The sequence below is a fragment of the Benincasa hispida genome, chromosome 5, assembly GCF_027475165.1.
Source record: "Benincasa hispida cultivar pf3 chromosome 5, pf3_genome.v1.1, whole genome shotgun sequence".
NCBI lineage: Eukaryota > Viridiplantae > Streptophyta > Magnoliopsida > Cucurbitales > Cucurbitaceae > Benincasa > Benincasa hispida.
The window spans coordinates 5166150-5185795 of record NC_143482.1 but is presented as its reverse complement, the minus strand read 5'-3'; the positions used below and the strand labels follow the sequence as shown (position 1 = coordinate 5185795).

Below are 19646 nucleotides of genomic sequence, written 5' to 3'. Positions count from 1 at the left end.
TATCTCACACATGCATTTAACTATATAAAATTGTCAACTATATTGTTCCAGTTCTAAAAATCTTAAGCTAAGTTATGTTTTTTCTTTCTTTCTTTTAAGATAGTTCAAAAAAATCCTTTTAGATTCAAATCTTAATTACTGTCGAACTATATTGTTCGGTTGAACGTTATTAATTAAAGTTGGTCTTTTTAAGAAAGACTGTTTACTAGGACTAGGACCAAGACTAAGACTAAAGGACGTTTGAAACAGAAATCAAAGTATCTTTGGCTCCAACGTAATCAACTCTATGTTTAACCATAAACCACGTTCTTCACAAAAACACAAACCATGGAGGACTGGAATTGTATGGGAAAATAAGACCAATAAAATAAAAGTAAATAATACTAACAATAATAAATATATATCTCTCTAAATAAGAGCGTATTAAATTACTAATCAACTCAAAGATTTAAACTAATTATGACTTACAGTAAGTCAATTATTTAAAATTTCAACATTTTCACTCTCTTGTAGGCTTAAAAATTTGTAGAAATCTAGAAAAAAAATCAATATTAATTAGAGAAATGATAATATTGTTATGACATAAACAATCGACAAACAAAAAATAAAGACCCAAAGAAGAAATCAACGTATGGATTTGTGTGATTCATTAACTGTGTGTTAGCTATATCAATAGACTAGGAGAAAGACAATTTTATTATCTTGAGGAGAAATAGAGCACTTAATACAAAGTGAATTAAAGCTAGTTGTAGGTAAGGACTAGAGAGTTTATATATGGTGATAGCCCTCTTAACCTAACAAAATAGCTCTAAAATGTAAAGAGTATTACCAACCTTCATAAAACTAGATTTGTCATTAAGAGCATCAGATAACAATTTCATGACATGCAACAATTATATAGGTTCGAATACACGACCTTCTCTCTGAGACTGGGTTAAATCACCAAACCAAAAACTTTAGTTAATGATTTACGATAAACTTAATTATATCAATACTTCAACAATAGACACCTATCAATAATTTTGAGTTTAATTTGATTGGTGATTTAACACTTATATATCTAACAAAATAGTGTGCTAGCAATCATAGAGGTAAAGAAAAGATTTATTCTATGTATAAGATGAAATATTGATTAAAATGCATTTTTAAATTTTTTTAAGTTTATTAGTACAAAAAATAGTAGGGATTTGAACCTCTTATCTCAAAGAAAGATTATATGTGAATTACCGTTGAACTATCATCAACTTGACGAATCAAAAACAATTTTAAAAAAAAATAAATAAAGCATAATATGGAGTTATGTGTGATAATATATATGTGACCACAAATTGTGTGACTTCGTCAAGCATTTAAATTAAAACCTTATTACTTACATTTAAAGGATAACTTTCGAGTCTTGATTATTGACTATTTTCATGCCAAACCAAAGCTAGACTCAAAGTTTTGAACAGATTATTAAAATATGGTGGAAAATAATAGGGTAATTATGGATTTGACAAATTAAATTTGTGAAATTATGGCTCTGTTATCAACAGCAACTTTCCAATGTTAATTTTGAATGTTTTCAATTTATTTCATTATATATATATATTCATCTCTAGATTTTTATATGAGCTATTTTTAAATATAAAAAAATAAATCAAAATATTTATGAAATATGATAAAATTTTAAAATTATTAATAATAAACGTTGATAAACACTGATAGATTTCTATCAGTATCTATCAGTGATATTGATAGACACTAATAGAAGCGTCTATCATTAATAATTCAAAAATTTTGTTGTATCTTGTAAATATTTTTAACAGTTTTATCATTTGAAATAATTTGTCTTTTTTATATTTGTTTTATTTTCAGCATTAAATTTACAAATGCTTTTTTACTCAAATTTACCTAACAAAATAAATTTTGGTTAAAATATCATATTTTGGTCCATATACCATGAAATTTGTCCAATTTTAATCAATATTTTAGTCTCTGTACTTTCGATGAAATCGTAGATTTAATCCCTCGAAGTTAATTTTTATCAAAATTGGTTAAATAATAATAATTTCTGGTACAAGAAAATACAATATGAGTAAATATTTTCCAAATTTAGTAAAAAATGCTAATTGATAATAAAATATTTTTTGAATTACTAAAAAATATGGATTAAATTTAAGATTTATTAAAAATACGAGAATTAAAATTAAATATCTAAAAATTTAGAGATTAAAATTAAATAAGACTCAAAGTACGTGAATTAAAATGATATTTTAATCTAAGTTTATACTCTTAACCTTAATTTTATACAATATATCTATAGCTAATATAAAATTTGAAATTTCTCAAAAAAGAAAAGAAAAGTTCAAAACTAAATTTGGAAATAAGAGGTTAATATAATATTTTTATTTATCCTCCTACAAAATAAATAAATAAATAAATAAAAATGGGGGTCATTTTGAAGTCTATAACAAAACATTCCAAGGGGTATAATCATCAAATAGGAAGATTTCAAATATCAAAATAATATTTATTTTTTTCTTTTTCTCTCTTTTTTTTTTCTTCTTAGAACTAATACCAAAATAAGATTTAAATTATAACTTTAGTTTTTTTTAGTACAACAATTGAGGTGAAAGATTTGGATCTTCGATTTCTTAGATCAGAATGCATTCCTTAATCCTTTTTATGCCTTTATATTTTAGGATGAAGATTTTTCAAGATGTAAGTACCATTTAATTATTTCATGGATATATATTGGTATTTTGATTTAATAATGATTTAAGTTGTAAAACATTATCAAGCAATTAACATATTTTCTCATTTTTTCAAGTCGGTGGTCAAATCCTCACCTCGATATTAACTAGTTATTCTTACAAACAAAAATGTAAAATTGAGTTGACTCAATAAAAATAAATATCTATCAGAGTTATGAAAATTACGACTATATATAAGAATCAAGGTCTAAAATTTTACCGACAAAAATATCGAGTTATTAATTTTACATAAATGTCAATAAAAATATTATAATTATTGATACCAATAGATACATTTGAAAAAAAAAAATTATAAAAATAAATTTAAATTAGTAAATCAACATCTCATAATTTTCTTTTTTTTTTATGATAATTTTTCATCAACACCTTATAATTTTAAACAAGTTCATAGGTCTAATATTTATATTATATTATATCAGTGATATTTTGTTGCTTATTTATTGTTTTTCATGGATTTTTCTACGATATAATTAAAATATCGATTCACCTCTTACGACGATATCGAACTCATAGAAATGTGAAAATATTGACATGTCGACGGACATTTAATAATATGATGATAATGTATTGATTTTTCTATGGATAAATGAAAGAATAGATGTTCTCTAATAATTCTTGTCTCATTTTTGTTGGTTACTCATCTCCTTGCAAACTAGTTTTAAGATTAATATATCATCAAAGTTCATGAAGTCTAAACGGATATCCGATCTAAAAAAATAGGTTGGAGAATACCCAAAAAGACATCATCTTGAAAGCATGTTGTTTTAACTCCTCTCATTTATTAATTAGTTTTGAGATGAAACTTTATATTTATATAATAATGTTATAAGCACAAAATCATAGCAACCCCTAAAAATTTAAAATTTCCAAACAAAGAAAAGAAGAACAATATGTATATAAAAGAATATGCATGGTCACAACAAATAAATTATTTAGATGTCTTAGATTATTACATTCTCTTATCAATAATGAAATAGAAAATAACATAAATGTAATTTTAAAAAAATATAAATAAATGAATTACAATACCCCTATATCCCACTTCCTATATTATGATTTCTTTATATTGAAAAATAAATAAATAGATAAATAAAACCCCATGCATATATATTTTGTAAAATCAATTTGTCTTCATGGCCACACCAGAAGGAAACAACAGATGATCTGGATAGGCATATGCCGGCGCCGCCGTGAGTTTTCCGGCAAAGGCCTGTTGCCCTAGCGGTACTGGAATGTTGGTGTCTCCGTCTCGGGCAGACGGAGGTACCGGCGCCCTCTGCAGTGACTGTTGAATGAGCATGGACCATTTTTGTTGATCATCTTTCATGGTTCTACAACTTTGGAGCTGATGAACATTGGCAAGAAGAAGCAAAATGGCTAAAAAGAAAGTGAATTGGATCTTCATTTTGAGAAAAAGAAAGGGTAAATTAATTAACAAGGATGGAAAAAAGAAGATTATTAATGGAGCTTATATATATTGTGGAATATATATGATAATGAAGGTGAAATCTGAGGAAGTTGGTGATTGTATTTATAACCCATTATTAAAAAAATTTTTTAAAAAAAATATTGAAAAGATATATACTTCATTCTTCACAAACTCTTTGAACAATTGAATAATTGACTCTTGGCCATTGACAAGTTATACATGATGTAGGATTTTTGATTAGGTCAAAGTTGGGGAAAGTGAGGATCACTTTCTTGAAAATAAAAATAAAGTAAAAATAAAAGACTTTTTGATCGGCTGATTTTACCTTGTCTTAGATTGAATATAAAAAATAATAAAAAATTAAAAATTAAAAAAATATTTTAGTCCATGAACTTCTAACAAAGCTTAAAATTAGTTCCTTTTTTCTTTTGAACATCCACTTGAAAATTAATTTTCTAGTATCTTTTCTTCTATGAAAATTATTTTTGTTATTATTTGAGCAATTTTGATAAAAATTAACTTGAAAGATTTGAATTTATGATTTATTGATAGTAATATGACTGAATTTAAGATTTATAGAAAATTCAGAGACTAAATTGGATAATTGAAAGTACAAGAACAATAATAAAACTCAAAATACATGCAGCTAAATAATATTTTAAGTAAAAAATTAATAGATATAAGAAAGGTGGATTGAAGGGGGAGAACATTTATATGCCTAAATTTAAATTTAAATTTATCCATTTATAGTCGATAGGTTTGTGAGTTGAATTAATCTAGACCCTTTGTTAATAATTTATATTTATTTTCAACTCCAAATTGTCTAAATAAAATAATTCAGTTCCCAAACTTCAACTAAATACCACGTAATTATTTCAAAACATGTAAAGAAAAATTAGATGGAAAAAAATCACTACAATTTAAAGGGCCATAATTTATTTTTTGAAATTCTAAATAACCCGAATTTTAGATGAATGTGTTTGTTTTGAAAGAATGATTTATAATAATATTTAGAATTTATGGAGCTTTAAAATTTATGTTTTCAGTATCACTCTAGTCTTTTCCTTTAGGGTTATTTTCAAATATTGAAAAATAAATAAAAATATTAATAAATATAGCAAAATATCAATGTTTATACATCAATAGAATATTATTATCTATGACTGATAGACACTGACAGATGTTATCAATATCTATTATTGATAGATTCTGACATTTTTCTATGTTTGAAGATATTTTAAACTGTTTTTTCATTTAAAATAATTTTCTTTTCATTTATTGTCAATAGAGCATATGGTGTTATATTTGTGTGTCTAATTAGTAAATATAAAAATTTATTATATACATTTTTAAAGCTTAGAAAAGATTTGACTATTATAAAAGTTGAAGAACTAGATCTTTAATTTATATTCGACTATTATTTTTTTTTTGAAAAGTTAAAATACCAAAGGTTATACTTTAAGTATATATATTTATTTTAAATGATGTACTTCATATAAAAAATAGCTTTCACCATAATACAACTAATTAAAATCATGATACATTAGTTGGATAAGTCATAAATGATGTGCTTTATATCAACTATATTGGTTTATTGAAATATAAAAAATATGTTTAATTTATTGATATACAAAAAGATAAACTATATCAGTTGACTGATATACAAAAAATAAAGTATTTTAGAGATACCTGTTGATACACAAATGAGGATACAATTGAAATAACAAAAAACAAAAATTAAATTTAAAACTTTAGCTATATTTGCAATTTTAAAGTAAAATCATTAATGTCTTTGCAATTACCCTTTTATATATATTTATTTATTTATTGTACCTATTACAATTTCCCTAAACAAATGTTCTTTCCCTAGTAAAAAAAGGGCTACAAATCGATTTTTTGATAGTTAAATAATGCCTGCAATGTGGATCGTCGTTGTCTTTAACAAGTGATATCAGGATCTTGTCTAACTTAGTAGTATCATTAGGATCGTTTAGAACTAAACAAAAAGTTATAGACCTCATAAAATACATCATTGGAATTTATTTTTATGGTTTCACCCAAAAGGAATCACATACTAATAGAGAATGGATTTTATTATTGATATTGTTATTTTTTAAACTTATTAAGAGAATATAATTGTTTTGAAATTTATTATTCAAATATTGTAATTTTATTGCGTCTCTTTTAGAGATAAAGTTCATTTTTGTAATTGATCATCAACTATTCAAGAAACACATTAAATTAATTAAAATAAATAAAAACGACATATTCCTTGTACTGAATGCAAAAAAAAAAAAAAAAAAAAAAAAAAAAAAAAAAACATTAAGAGATGAAAAAAATTTCTAATAGAAAGGTTTTTCTATTTTTAATAAATCTTAGATCTTTGTTTTTTCCCGAGACGAAATTAATGAAACTACAATATTTCAATAATACGTTATTATATTTTCCTAATAAGTTTATAAAATGACAATATTAATTTAAAAAATCTTTAATTGGTCCCAAAAAATTAGAAAGAAAATTTTGATTTGGAAGTTCTTTTTATTAAATTAAAAAAGAAGAATGGAGTGGCTTAAATAGTTTTGTTTGAAAATGAAATTTGACCAATTGAACGACCTTAAGAATTATATTGGAAAGAAAAATTTTAAATGAGTTTGAATAATAGGTGTTGTCATTGACACGCTCAACTCAAATCATGTGAGTTTACTGTTGAGTTAGGATTTTCAAAGCCGACAACAATTTTTTTTTTTTTTTCCTTAAATTCAACTATTTTTTGGGACAATTTTGTGTTTCGTATATCAAGTCAAATGTTTCTTATTATGAAAAAAAAAAAATCAAATATTTCTGATATGTAATTAAGCTTATCTACCACATCGTATAACAATGTTACTCACAATGCTTCAACAATCTCAAAGGAAGGCAAAAAGTAAAGGTATAATCTTTAAAAAGCAAGACACAACGTTTTGTTGACCCAATTTGGTGGTATACTATTTACGTCTGGAGGCATCATGTTTAGGAAAGATACTTTTACTAATATGAAGTCAAGCAATTACAATATTATACTTATCTGTAAACATCGACAAGTACGGCCACACACAAAGATATTCACTTAAACTCCTAAGTGTGAGGTTGATCTTTCAGAAAAAAACTTAGGCTGCTCTTAAGCATGAGCATATTAATTAGTAGATTATCACTTAGACTGATCCTAAGTGCGAGACTTTTTTTCAACAGCAATCTTTTCACCTTTAGGTGAAAATTATCACTTTATTTGATGAACGTAGGCTCCCTTACGTTTGAGAATTCCTTCTTAAACAATGATGCCTTAGGCTCCCCTAAGATTGAGTCAACATTCTCTTGCACCTATTCAAGCTTCAAAACAATCTAGAGCAAAGCCGCAAGATCTATAGAACCTTCTTGTTTCACAATCTCTATTATTAACACACCACCACACAAATCAAAAGAACTTTAAAAAAAATACTCAAAGGAACAATCCTAGTGCTTAGACAACTTACCCTAAATAAACACAGTGAAAAAGAAAAAAAAAAAAAAAAAAACTTCATTCAAAATATCCTAGGGAAATAAAAAAGATTTTCCAAAAAAAGGGAAAAAAAAAATATGCAAGATCAACGTTCCGAGAGACAACCCGAAGAATATTTCCTATGACAACCAGAAAAACAGGTTTAGCAACAAAAATCAAGTAACATTAAACAAATATAATCAATTTCAAACCTCACTTTGTAGATCAAAATTATACAAAATAACATGAATTTTAAGGTAGAGTTGTAATTGTCTCTAAATTTGAAATTGTTTAAAAAATATTTTTTTCCCTTATAAAGGTTGAAAACTATATCACAACTAACGTGTAAAAATTAAAAAGTTTATGTGATATATTTTAAGAAGCACAGACACAGATACAGATACAATATGATACGACGATATGTCAATTTCTAAAAAACTAAGATATGGATACATTGAAGATATATATATATATACATATATATATATATATATATGATAATGCCTAATTAATTGTTATAATACTCATTTTAAGTTAGATTAAAGTAAATTCAAGAAGAGAGTGAAGACTTGAAAAAAAATGCAACAACGTCGAGTGGTGCTTAAGCAATTAGAGCAGACAGTAAGAAAAGAGTAGAGAAGATAAAGATTGAAGAATGAAGTCGAGGATGAAGGGGGTATGCATAGTGATTTAGATAGTGAAAGAGAAGAGAATAATGAAGATTTAATTATGTTTCGGTTTTCTTTAAATTTTTATATTTTTATTCTTTATTGTTGTTTTGGATTGCTAAGACTTAAGTAGACTTTTAAATAAAAAAAAAAAAAAAAAAAAAGGTTGTGAGTTTGGCTTTTAAGTAGTTGGACTTAAATTTGGAGAGAGAGAAAAATAACACAGCGTATCCTCTTCATGTATCTAGAAGTAGAGATATGTGTTTGAAAATTAAAAATAAAATAAATAAATTGGATACTTCAAATCACGTACCTACCACATATTTGAACGTGTTCATATCTGATACGTATTTGATAACGATTCTCTGCACAATTAGAAGTATTTGTACTTCCTAGAATACATATAATTTACACCTAGATAAAATATTAAGATAATTGTTACTATTTATTTTATCTAAAAAGAGATTTCGTTAAAAAAGTTTTACCTAATCAATTTTTACACTTCGGTACTCACATCAATTTGCATGAGCAATTACGTTTTACCTAATCAATTTTTACACTTCAAGACTTACATAATAACAGTGCATATTCAAGAAAAGATACCATGGGATTACATTTCCAATTTTTATGGAGAGAAATGTAATATAATAAAGACTAATAATAACAGCAAATTACCAATAGGAACTAATTTTAAGAAAAGGCAGTTGCAACTAGAGCAATGAGACTCAAAGTATGAACAAATATAGCACAATACAAAATAATTTACATATATAACAAAATTTAGATCAAATCCTCAAAGTCTATCAATGATAGACTGTATCATTAATAAGAGTCTATCAATGATAGAATCTATTATCGATAGATTTTATTATATTTACAATTTTTTAAAAATATTGCTATAAACTTAATTATTAATTATTGTAATTACCATTTAAAGATATATTAAGGATAGTTTGACCCACACATTGTTTAGCAAATGAGTTTGTGGGCCCAACAACTAAGCAATTCTTTCGAATGAACAACTTCATACTTTGTTGCAAACGCCTCCTAGAATACAACGGGTAAATTTGAACATCTAATGATATTAAAGTATAAGAACCAAAATAATATTTAAAGAGTGAAAAATATATTTCCCTCATGAAACGGCTGTTTGGATCGAAGTATTAAACGTACTTGGACGGTTGACATTGAACAAAATCAAGAAGAGAGGTCCTTTGATGGAAAAGAATCTGTTTACTTTGAAACATGTGAGTAGAGGCTTTTACACGCAACCAAACTTTTATCTGTTTACAAGAGAGTTTTTTGGGAAAATTTTATCTTTTTTTCATCCCAAAAAGTTTTCATTTGATTCTTATATTTCAAAATGTTATGATTTTAATTTTCAAATTTAGAATTTGATTTTAATTTAATTTTTAAATTTCAAAATGTTATAATTTCACTCTGAAATTTGAAGATTTCAAATTTTACACGTTTAACCACTATTTTGTTATGATTTATAAGTCTCTGTATATTTATTAATTAACTTAGAAGATTTAAAAGAATTATGATTAATTAAATTTCACTATTTTTACTATCGCTATTAAAATTAATTTTTAAAAATTCACTTCATAATTATTTTAAATTAATTAATAGACATAAACACGAGATTGAAAATTGGTGTTTAGTTAAAAATTAAGGTTAAAAGTATAAATCTTAAAGTCTGGAGATCAAATTGAAATAAAACTCAAAACTTAAAAGACTAAAAATGTAATATTTTGAAATAAATTAATTGAATTGAAATAAAACTTAAACTTACTAAATGTGTAACATCTTGAAACATAGAGACTACAAGAAAATCAAAATCCAAGGACCCAAAAGTGAGTTTTAAGTTTGTTAAATATATTGGTAGTCATGGTGAAAAATTTTCCACCATGACTAACAATATTTAGATCGAAATTGTAAGATTTCAATGACCTCCAAATTTTGGAAGGAGGGAATTTTGATTTCCCCCAATTTCAAGAAAAATTTTGATTTTTTGTTTTTTTAAGAAATATCTACATTATTCTAGTTCTAATTTTCCTAGTTTTATAGTCCTAGTTACATACAATTGTGTAGTTTCACACGTCAATATCATTTCCAATAAAGGATGAAACTTTGCCAATGTGCTACTTTTTCTAATTTCTAAGTTCTTTTCTACTTATTTTACAATCAAGAACTTTCATTTACAGAGAAATTGAATTTAAAAAGAAAAATCACAAAAAAAAAGCCTATATTTATTTTTAACCTTATTTAAACTTTTTCTATTAAATTTTTACATATGTCATGAAATTAAAAGAAAGAAGACAACATGTATAGTTCACATATGCATGTGTTTTTATTTTCTTTCTATGTATGCGTCTAGATTTGTTCACATAAACAAACTCAAGGTCTTCGTTTATAAATTTAACAGCAAAAGTTTACGATGGTTGTTTGGAAACAAAATTCAAACTTCAAGGCTTGAAATACAAATTTTCAAAATTTAGGAATATAATTGATACCATTCCTATAGTACAAAGGTACTTTTTGTACTTTAATCTAAAGTGACTTATGTCAATATTTCAATACTCTCTCACTTGTAGCTTGAAAATTAAAAGATCTAACAAGTAAAAATCAATATTAATAGGGAGAAAATGACAGTACACGAAAGTTCGATCACATAATATCCTATTTTGATAACATGTTAATCACCAATCAACTCAAAGATTTAAGCTAATGAACTACTACAAATTTAAATATATCAATAATTGAACCTATATGAGTTGACTTTTCACAAAGTTGAGGGTTGCCAACACAAGCGCATAACTCAACGGTAATTAAGCTAAACTCCTCAAAGAAACCCTATATTTACTAATAACAAATTTACAAATTAAATCAAAAGAAACAAAAGAAGACATTAATTCAAGATACTCAAATTCTTGAATACAAAAATTCACACAAATCAAACTTTCTAAACCCAGTTTATTTGGATTCAAGAAGAAGCTAGTGTGAGGAAAGACTTCACACAAAAAATTCATCTATTTTATCTCCTTCAATGAACAGCATATACAAATGTACAACATTTATGTTCTTGAGTTTATGTAACTTATTTCCAGTGAGAGAGAGAGAAAAAAAAGATGCCTGTAGATCATTCTAAACATGTACATAAAGCAATGCAACGATGCCACACTTAGCTAGCTAGCAGGGAACAGTCGGCATATATGCCTAAATCTGTAAGCATTAATGAGTAGTTGATTGCAGAGGTATTGACATTTTTCACATACGAACCGTACAGATAGCTGCAGTATCGAAATCCATCGGGTGGTGAAAAGGTGACCGGGTAATGAGAGATCTCCACGTCTTCTTCTCGGGATTGTAAATTTGCATGTACAGTGATCCTCCCTTCTTATGATGTCGTAGCCTTCGAGCCTCACCAGATTCTGTCTTTAGATATGATATAACATACAATTCTCTATTCAATGCAACAAAGCCATATGATGAGTTGAAAGGAGTTTTCCTTGGTACTCTTGATTCTTCTACCCATCTGTTTGATGCCATTTCATATCTAAAAACATTTTAGATGGAGATCAGAGAAGAACAAATCAGATGAAGAAAAAGCTCATTAATCTCAGAGCTTTGTAAGGCATATGTATCAGTATAACTTAAGTTTCAAGTGCAAATCATATATGGGATTCTCAATTTTGGTATATTCACATACCATGAACAATAGAGCAGTAAGACTAAAGTCCCATGTTGGTTAGATAAAGTAATGGTTAGATAAGGTGAAGATATATAATCTATAAGTGAGGGCAACAATCTCGAATAATATGAGGCCTTTTGGGTGAAATCAAAACCAAAGGCATGAGGATCTATATCTAAAGTGGACAATATCATACCATTGTAGAAATATGTAAATAGTCGTTGTGGTTGGAATGAGAAACAGAGTAGAGGAAACACCTATCCGAGAAACCAAAATAGATAATGAAAAGAGAAACCATTTATAACTCGGATTTCCAATTCAGTTTGGGAACTCGAAAATAGAAAAACTACATATTTTCAGGATTTATGAGTACGCGTAATATCTATTTTCCTGCGTACCAAGTTTAACTTTTTTCAATCAACACACCATCAGAACATTTGGTCTAAAACTCAAATCTGCAAGCAAATGGAGAAAACCTTGTAACAGTGGCCACAGTCATGGTCTATGAAAATGTTCAGACAATTTACTATTCTAGTTAACCTCAGATATCAAACTAAGGAACTCCAAAAGTTTTTATATTCTTCCTCCATTTGGCTTTGTTCTTCTTTTTCCAGGCAGAATGGGTGTAACAAACCTGATGATTCCAATTAGTTAATGAACCCAATTAGTCATCAATACCCATAACTTTAGAACACGTTCCTCCACTTTCTTAAGAAGAGGCATCCACCTTTCATTCCAAAAGTATCCCATTTAAATAGATGGGAACCCTCAGCCAAATTTTCATTTCCAACTCCAGAGCTTCTTGGACCTTGCAAACTAAAGGAGCAAATAATTTAATGCTAACCATTTATTTTTATGGGCTCATACGCTTCTAGTTTCCTATTAATTTTTCTTCATCAACAAATAAAGCCATAGGTTTCCACAAGTACTGAAGGGATGTGTGCAATTGACACTTCTTCTGTTTACTCACTAAATGGGGGAATAGGAAACTTAGAACAAAAAACAGAGTGATAAAAGGAATTTCCAGTCAATCATATGAAAAGTACTCAGTCATAAAACCAAATCAAACACTTAAACAACCAAAGAAGAAGCACCTCAAAGTAATTAATCACCAAAGCACCTCGAAGTAATCAATCACCACACTAAAAGGCCCATGAAAAGTTTCCCATCTAAACATGAAGATCAGAAAGCTATTTGCTCTAGTAAACAAATAAAGGCATAGTGTTAGGGACAACAGGCTTCTAGAAATCTCCACAATAGTATGACATTATCCAACTTGGGCATAAACCCTCACAGCTTTCTTGTTTTCTTTCTTTGTCAACAGCAAATGGATGCGTGTAATTGACAATTTTTCTTTTTACTCTCTAATAAGGAAACACGAACCAAATTACAAAAAAAAAAAGTGATAAAAGGAATTCCCACAGTCAATCATATGAAAAGTAATTAGTCAGAAAACCAAAGCAAACACTTAAAACAACCGAAAGAAGAAACATTATAAAGTCCATGAAAAGTTTTCCATCTAAACATTAAGATCAGAAAGCTATTTGCTCTAGTAAACCATGAACAAAATGAAATCTTTTTCAACTATTATAGGAATCTTAAACAACATATAACCAAGTAAAAAGAAGAAGAATAACCTTAAGAATTCATCACCATCAAGCATGAAAATTCCAGGTTGTCCATGGCTATAATTCTCAATCACCACAATTTTTCCTAGCCTCCTCCTTTCCCCCTCTTCCCACATATCCCCAATTTGCCTCCACATCCCAGTGCCATGGCCATTCCTCAGCTCCATCACCACAGCATCTCTATAATATTCATCCACAGGAAACACTCCTGAAATAGTCCTTGATTCACCATAGCCACCCATCACCCAAAACTCTCTCTTATCTCCATTTCTAACGAAAAATCCAACACACCCAGCTCGAAACCTCGGCAACCCATCAAGTGCAACCCACTCATCTCTCTCCACATCATACCTGTCAAACCAACATCGTTATACCAATCAAATTTACAGTAACCTATAAGCTTAAACATTCGAGTTAAACTGTCGTACCTTTCGACGGAGCTCATCCGACTCCCGGCCGCTGCAAACATCGTGTGCCTAGACCCACCTCCGGCCACCAAAATCTGACCGGAATCAGGAACCGCAGCACACGCAAAGCTCCCCCGCGGCGACAGCATCGGCGAGATGGGTTCCCAAAAGAAGGAATGGAAATCGAATCGGAAAGCAGAGGAGGACGAAGAAGGACGGTCGATTGGAAAAGAGCGAGTATCGAAGAGAGAACCGCCGATTACGTACAAGTGAGGGCCAAGGGAAATTGGGGTGAAATTGCAGAGACCGTAGACATGGGGGTTACAGGGCATAGGAGGAAGAGGACACCAAGAAAGGGAAAATGGGTCGAAAAGAAAAGGGGAAGCGATTAAAGGGTCTTGAGGGAAAAAGCAGAGAAGGTGAGAAAGAGAATTGGGGTGAGTGAATCGAAGGGAAATTAGGATTTTAGAAGAGAAGAAGAGACGCCATGATTTACAGGTTGATTTGAGACGATCATGATGGGAATAAGGGAGAAAGGAAAGGAGTAAAGCAGCGATATCATTAGGAAGACCTGGAATTAGAGTAATGGAGGTTTGAATTTCATCAATGGGGGAACAGGATTTAGGAAGAAATTTCATTTCCCTTCTTCCCCTTCCTCCCCAAAAACTCGTACACTGAAGGAAGAACAGAAGACCAAGAAGCAAAAAACAGTTTTGGGTTTGTATGATTGTTCGAAATTCGAATCAAAACTTCAATAAATTAACAGTTGAAATTTGGATTTTGGATGGATTATTTGTCGTTGATACTGAAAATGGAGGAGTTTTTTGTTTCAGCTCACCACCGTTTCCACTGTCTGCAAATGTAATTGGCTGCACTGACCAGCCACGTGTCTGATTACGTGTCTCACGCTGATTGGTTACCTCATTTTTATTTCTCAAAAGCATCATATTCGTAACTGTTAGAACCGAAAAATAATTATATATAAATGGGTAAATTACATTTTTCTTTTTCTTTTTTTTATGTGAATTGTTCCATTTTTTGAATTTTTAAGGAATGTATTTGAACGTAAATTAAAAGTTAAAAATTTATTAGATACTCAATTGAAAATATAAACAACTATTAAATACTTTTAAAAATCTACAAATCAAATAGATATCATTTTAAGAATTCATTCATTAAACTTCTAATTAGATCTAAGAAAAAGATACCTTAATTATTATTTTTTGTTTAAAAAATATTTTATTTTGAACTTTGAGAATTTCCATAAAAATGTCAAAACTATTATCAGAATAAAAATTTGTTAAAATGTTTGATAGAAATTAAGACTTAAAACAAGTGTTATTGGATGTGACAATATTCAGGTCTTGATTTTCATTCTTAGTCGGAATTTCAAATTTTAATTTTGTGTCCTAGTCCAAAGACAATTGTATTGAAAGGTTAAAATTAATAATTTAATATTATAATTTTTTAAAAACAAATGAGAAATGTTATGGGTATGGTTTGTAATTTAGCATAGAAATTGACAAATCTAAGCCATTATTTGCTCTACAAGAAAGAGAACTGCGGCAAAAATTTCAACTTTCGTTTTGGATTAATAATATTATTATAATTATTATTATTTTAAATAAAATATATAATAATAATAATAATAATGTTCTACAAGCCCGACTTCCCCGTCTCTATCCCCTATTAATCACTATCCTTGTGAAATTTTCCGTTCAATTTTTTGGAGAACTAGATGAGAATTTCCTGCTGAGAATTAGTGGATAATAGGGATCGTCGTGGGGAAAATTTCATCTTATTTTTTTTTTAACATATTTTCTTTTACTTTTAATCAAATAAACTTTTTATAATTATTTAAATTGTGCCTTTCATATTTAATAAAACATTATAAATTTTCTTAATAAAAACAATAATTTGAATGTTAAATTCACATCTAAAAGTTGATTTTTTCAGTATAAAGTTCAAATTTAAATACTATTACATTATAATCTTTTTTGACTTAAATATTAAAACATTCCTCATAAAGATTAAAAAATATTAAACTAAAATATTAGAACAAATAATTGTCTCAGAAAGGTCTTCAATAATATCACAACTTATTTATTAAAAAAAAAAAAAAAAAACATTAATACAACAACAACATAGTTATCAATGTCATTTAATCGTAAGGCACGAATCTTGGAAAAACAAATATTGAAAACTAATAGATAGTACATAACAAAACTTTAATATATAAGTAATGACGAACTAATAACATTTTTTAGATAAATAACATAATTTGTTAAATAAATTTAGTAATAATAATTTTAGGTCTTTGTTAATAAATTTAGTAGCCTACAAGAAAGCAAGTATCTTGAGAATATATAAAGAAACCACCAACGGTGTCTAATTTAGTATTACTATTAAAATCAACTCAGTTTAGGGATGTATTCAAATTTAGAAAATTGGATAAACTATTTATAAATATAGCAAACTATCATGATCTATTAGAAATAAACTGTGATAGGTCGTTGTTCGCACAAAAGTTTCTGGAGAAACTTATTTTGTGGAATTGAACTTATGTTTGTGTTGATTCCTCTTTTCCAAGACATCAAAGAAAGAGTTCTTCAAGGGAGCAGCATTATAAAATCCTTTTGTAATAAATGAAGTGAGTAGCTCTTCTTTAGATTTTGGTTTTATAGCAGGGGTCGTCTGGAAGCCTTCCATGCTCAAGGTAATTTATAATGGGTTGCTGCTAATCTTCCTCATCAATTAAGCAAACTTTAATAACATTCATTTTTTCATATTCAATCTCGACCAGAGGTATAACCCACCTTCGACAAAGTGATATACTTACGGATACATCGTCTAGAACTATCAGGGCAATAGCCAAGTTTGTCAAGGCGTCCACCTTCTTATTTTTTGACCTCGAGACATGCTCCAACGTCACACTGTTGAATTTCTCCATTAACTATCTGGCATACATGAAGTAAGGCTTCTAGTCATCATGCTTCACATCATACAGGAGTAAAAGCTAATTGATTATCAACTTTGAGTCACCAAAAATCTGCATTCACGATATCCCAATCTCCAAAGTCATTTGGAGGCCGATTATCAAGGCCTGGTATTCGATAACATTGTTCTAGCACAATCAGTAAGTGCACAGCTATAGGGCAGCAAGTGTTTTCTCCGGTAAAATGAGGACGATGTTTGGCCCACATCACTTCTTCGTGTTGCACCATCGAAGAATATGATCCAAGGTTTCATGATTTCTGTGAAGAGAACTTCATCATTAGGCATCTTCTTGCAACTTCCAATTTGATGGAATTGGGTGATCTGCTAAGAAGTCAACCATTGCTTGTCCTTTGATCGCCTTTTGTGGCATATAGACAATGTTGTATTGTTGAAACATGATTGCCCATTTAGCCAAACGCCCAAAGATGATTGGCCTAGATAAGACGTACTTGATGGGGTTGGCTTTTGCAATTAGATGAACGGTAAAGGCTTGCGTATAGTGTCTCAGCTTATCAATAGAGAAAAAGAGTGCAAGACACGTTTTCTCAATAGGAGAGTAATTGATTTCAGCTCCGGTCAAAGTTCTTCTTAGATAATAAAGAGCACGCTCTTTTCCCTTCTCCCCTTCTTGTACCAACAAGGCCCCCAATAATCTTTCTTGTGCGGCAATCTACAATATCAGTGGCTTACCTGCTACAGGAATGCCTAAGACATGAGGGCTAAAAAAATACTTCTTTATGCTATCAAAAGCATTTTGACAGGCCTCATCTCATTTGAATTTTTCTTCTTTTCTCATCAATCTTTGAAAAGGTTAACATTGACCAACCAAATTAGAAATAAGCCTTCGGATGTAAGCTAGACGTCCCTGAAGACTTCTTAACTCATGTAAATTCTTTGGCCTTAGCATCTTTTAAATGGCATCAATCAAAGATTAATCTATCTAGATCCCTCAATGCCTTACAACGAAACCAAGAAACTTCCCTAAGGTTACACTGAACGCGAACTTGAAAGAGTTCATCCTCAACTGGTATTTTTGTAGACAATAGAACACAACATTCAGATCCTTCAAATAATTTTGTCGTTTCTTGGACTTGACGATGAGATCATCAACATAACATTCTACATGTTTATGCAACATGTTGTCAAACACATTCTGCATGGCACGTTGGTAAGTAGCATCAGCATTCTTCAACCCGAAGGGCATTACCTTGTAACGCTATATTTCTTTTGGAGTTCAAAAAGCCGTCATTTCCTCATCAACGAGAGCCATTCGTATTTGGTTATACCTAGACGATCCATCCATAAAGGACAAGGCCTCGTACCCTGTTGTCACATCAACCATGATCTCCGTGACGGGCAATGGAAAATCACATTCCGGGCATATATTGTTTAGATCACGAAAGTTTACGCAAACAAGAAGTTTTCCATTCTTCTTTCTAACAGGGACAATGTTGGCTATCCACGTTAGGTATTTGACTTCATAGATAAACATTGTTTCAATCAACTTATTAACTTCAACTTCAATTTGGGGAATAAGTTCTGGTTGAAAGCGTCATTGACCATGCTTAACTGGTCGACACCCATGTTTGATTGTGAGATGGTGGACTGCTACCTTTAGCTCAAGCCCCGACATTCCTTTGTATGACCAAACAAAAACGTCCCTATATTCAATGAGCACACTTATGTATTTTCCTTTTTCCTCTCCAGAGAGAGATGCACTAATGAAAGTTGGGCACGGTTCCTCTATTGTGCCAAGATTCACCTTTTTGAGTTCGTCCACCATGGATTGGCCACCATCTTCAGACCTAGTGGAGCATCTTCCACCTCCTCTTCGTTCATTTCATCTTTGGGCTCTTCGATGATGGTAATTTGGTGACATGAAGTTTCACCTTCTTCATGCTCTAAGCTTCCATTTTGAGGGTTAGTAAAGACAATGTCGTGCCTTTTCACCTTTTGTGAACCTTATTTGTGAAGGTCTTTCTCTTCATTCGTGAAGGAACAATACTATGAAGTTTCCTGTCCCTTCTTCCCTCACAAGATGATTTCTCACCTGAGGGACTTTCGGTATCCTTATGGTTGAGGCATCGCCAAATTGATGTGCGAGATATTGACTCATTCTTTCTTATGGCTATGTTGGGGATGACACCACGAGTTTCACCTTTACCCTTTATCTCACTAGAGACACGTTTGCTGAAATGATCCTCAACACCCTCGTGCTTAAGGCGAGATACACAGGATTTTCCTTCATTTTTTCTCAAAACTACATCTAATCTTTCGAAGACTGATGGTCGCGTCACTATCGGAGATTATCAATCGATTTCCTCTTTTACTTCATAAGGAAAAGTCAAACTTCAAAAGGTTGAATTTCAGATAGAGCCAGGGGTCGTGCATAGACTTTCTCTCTCTACTTCTATCATGCTCAATCTCTCAAGGACCAAAGCACATGCAACAGGCAGTCTGATGCGGTCGAAGGCTAAGTTTCTTTTATTCTTACTCTTTTTTTCTCCTACATCATCGACTTCTTTTGCAGTTATATGATTGTTGTCGACCACC

At 29.6% G+C, this 19646-nt stretch overlaps 1 protein-coding gene across 2 annotated transcripts; it reads right to left on the bottom strand.

Annotated features, from left to right (window-relative positions):
- Positions 1-11381: 11381 nt before the first annotated feature.
- Positions 11382-14944, bottom strand: LOC120078204 (Galactose oxidase/kelch repeat superfamily protein). Of its 2 annotated transcripts, none has more exons than XM_039032428.2 (3): positions 14118-14944; positions 13699-14040; positions 11382-11926 (listed from the first exon to the last, which is right to left on the bottom strand). In XM_039032428.2, exons 1-3 carry the CDS (start codon positions 14732-14734, stop codon positions 11638-11640), a joined length of 1248 nt encoding a protein of 415 aa, XP_038888356.1. In that variant the 5' UTR covers positions 14735-14944; the 3' UTR covers positions 11382-11637. The 2 variants fall into 2 exon arrangements, with proteins under 2 accessions (XP_038888356.1, XP_038888357.1); XM_039032429.2 differs by having other exon boundaries at positions 11382-11905; positions 14118-14936.
- Between the last annotated feature and the right edge of the window lie 4702 nt (positions 14945-19646).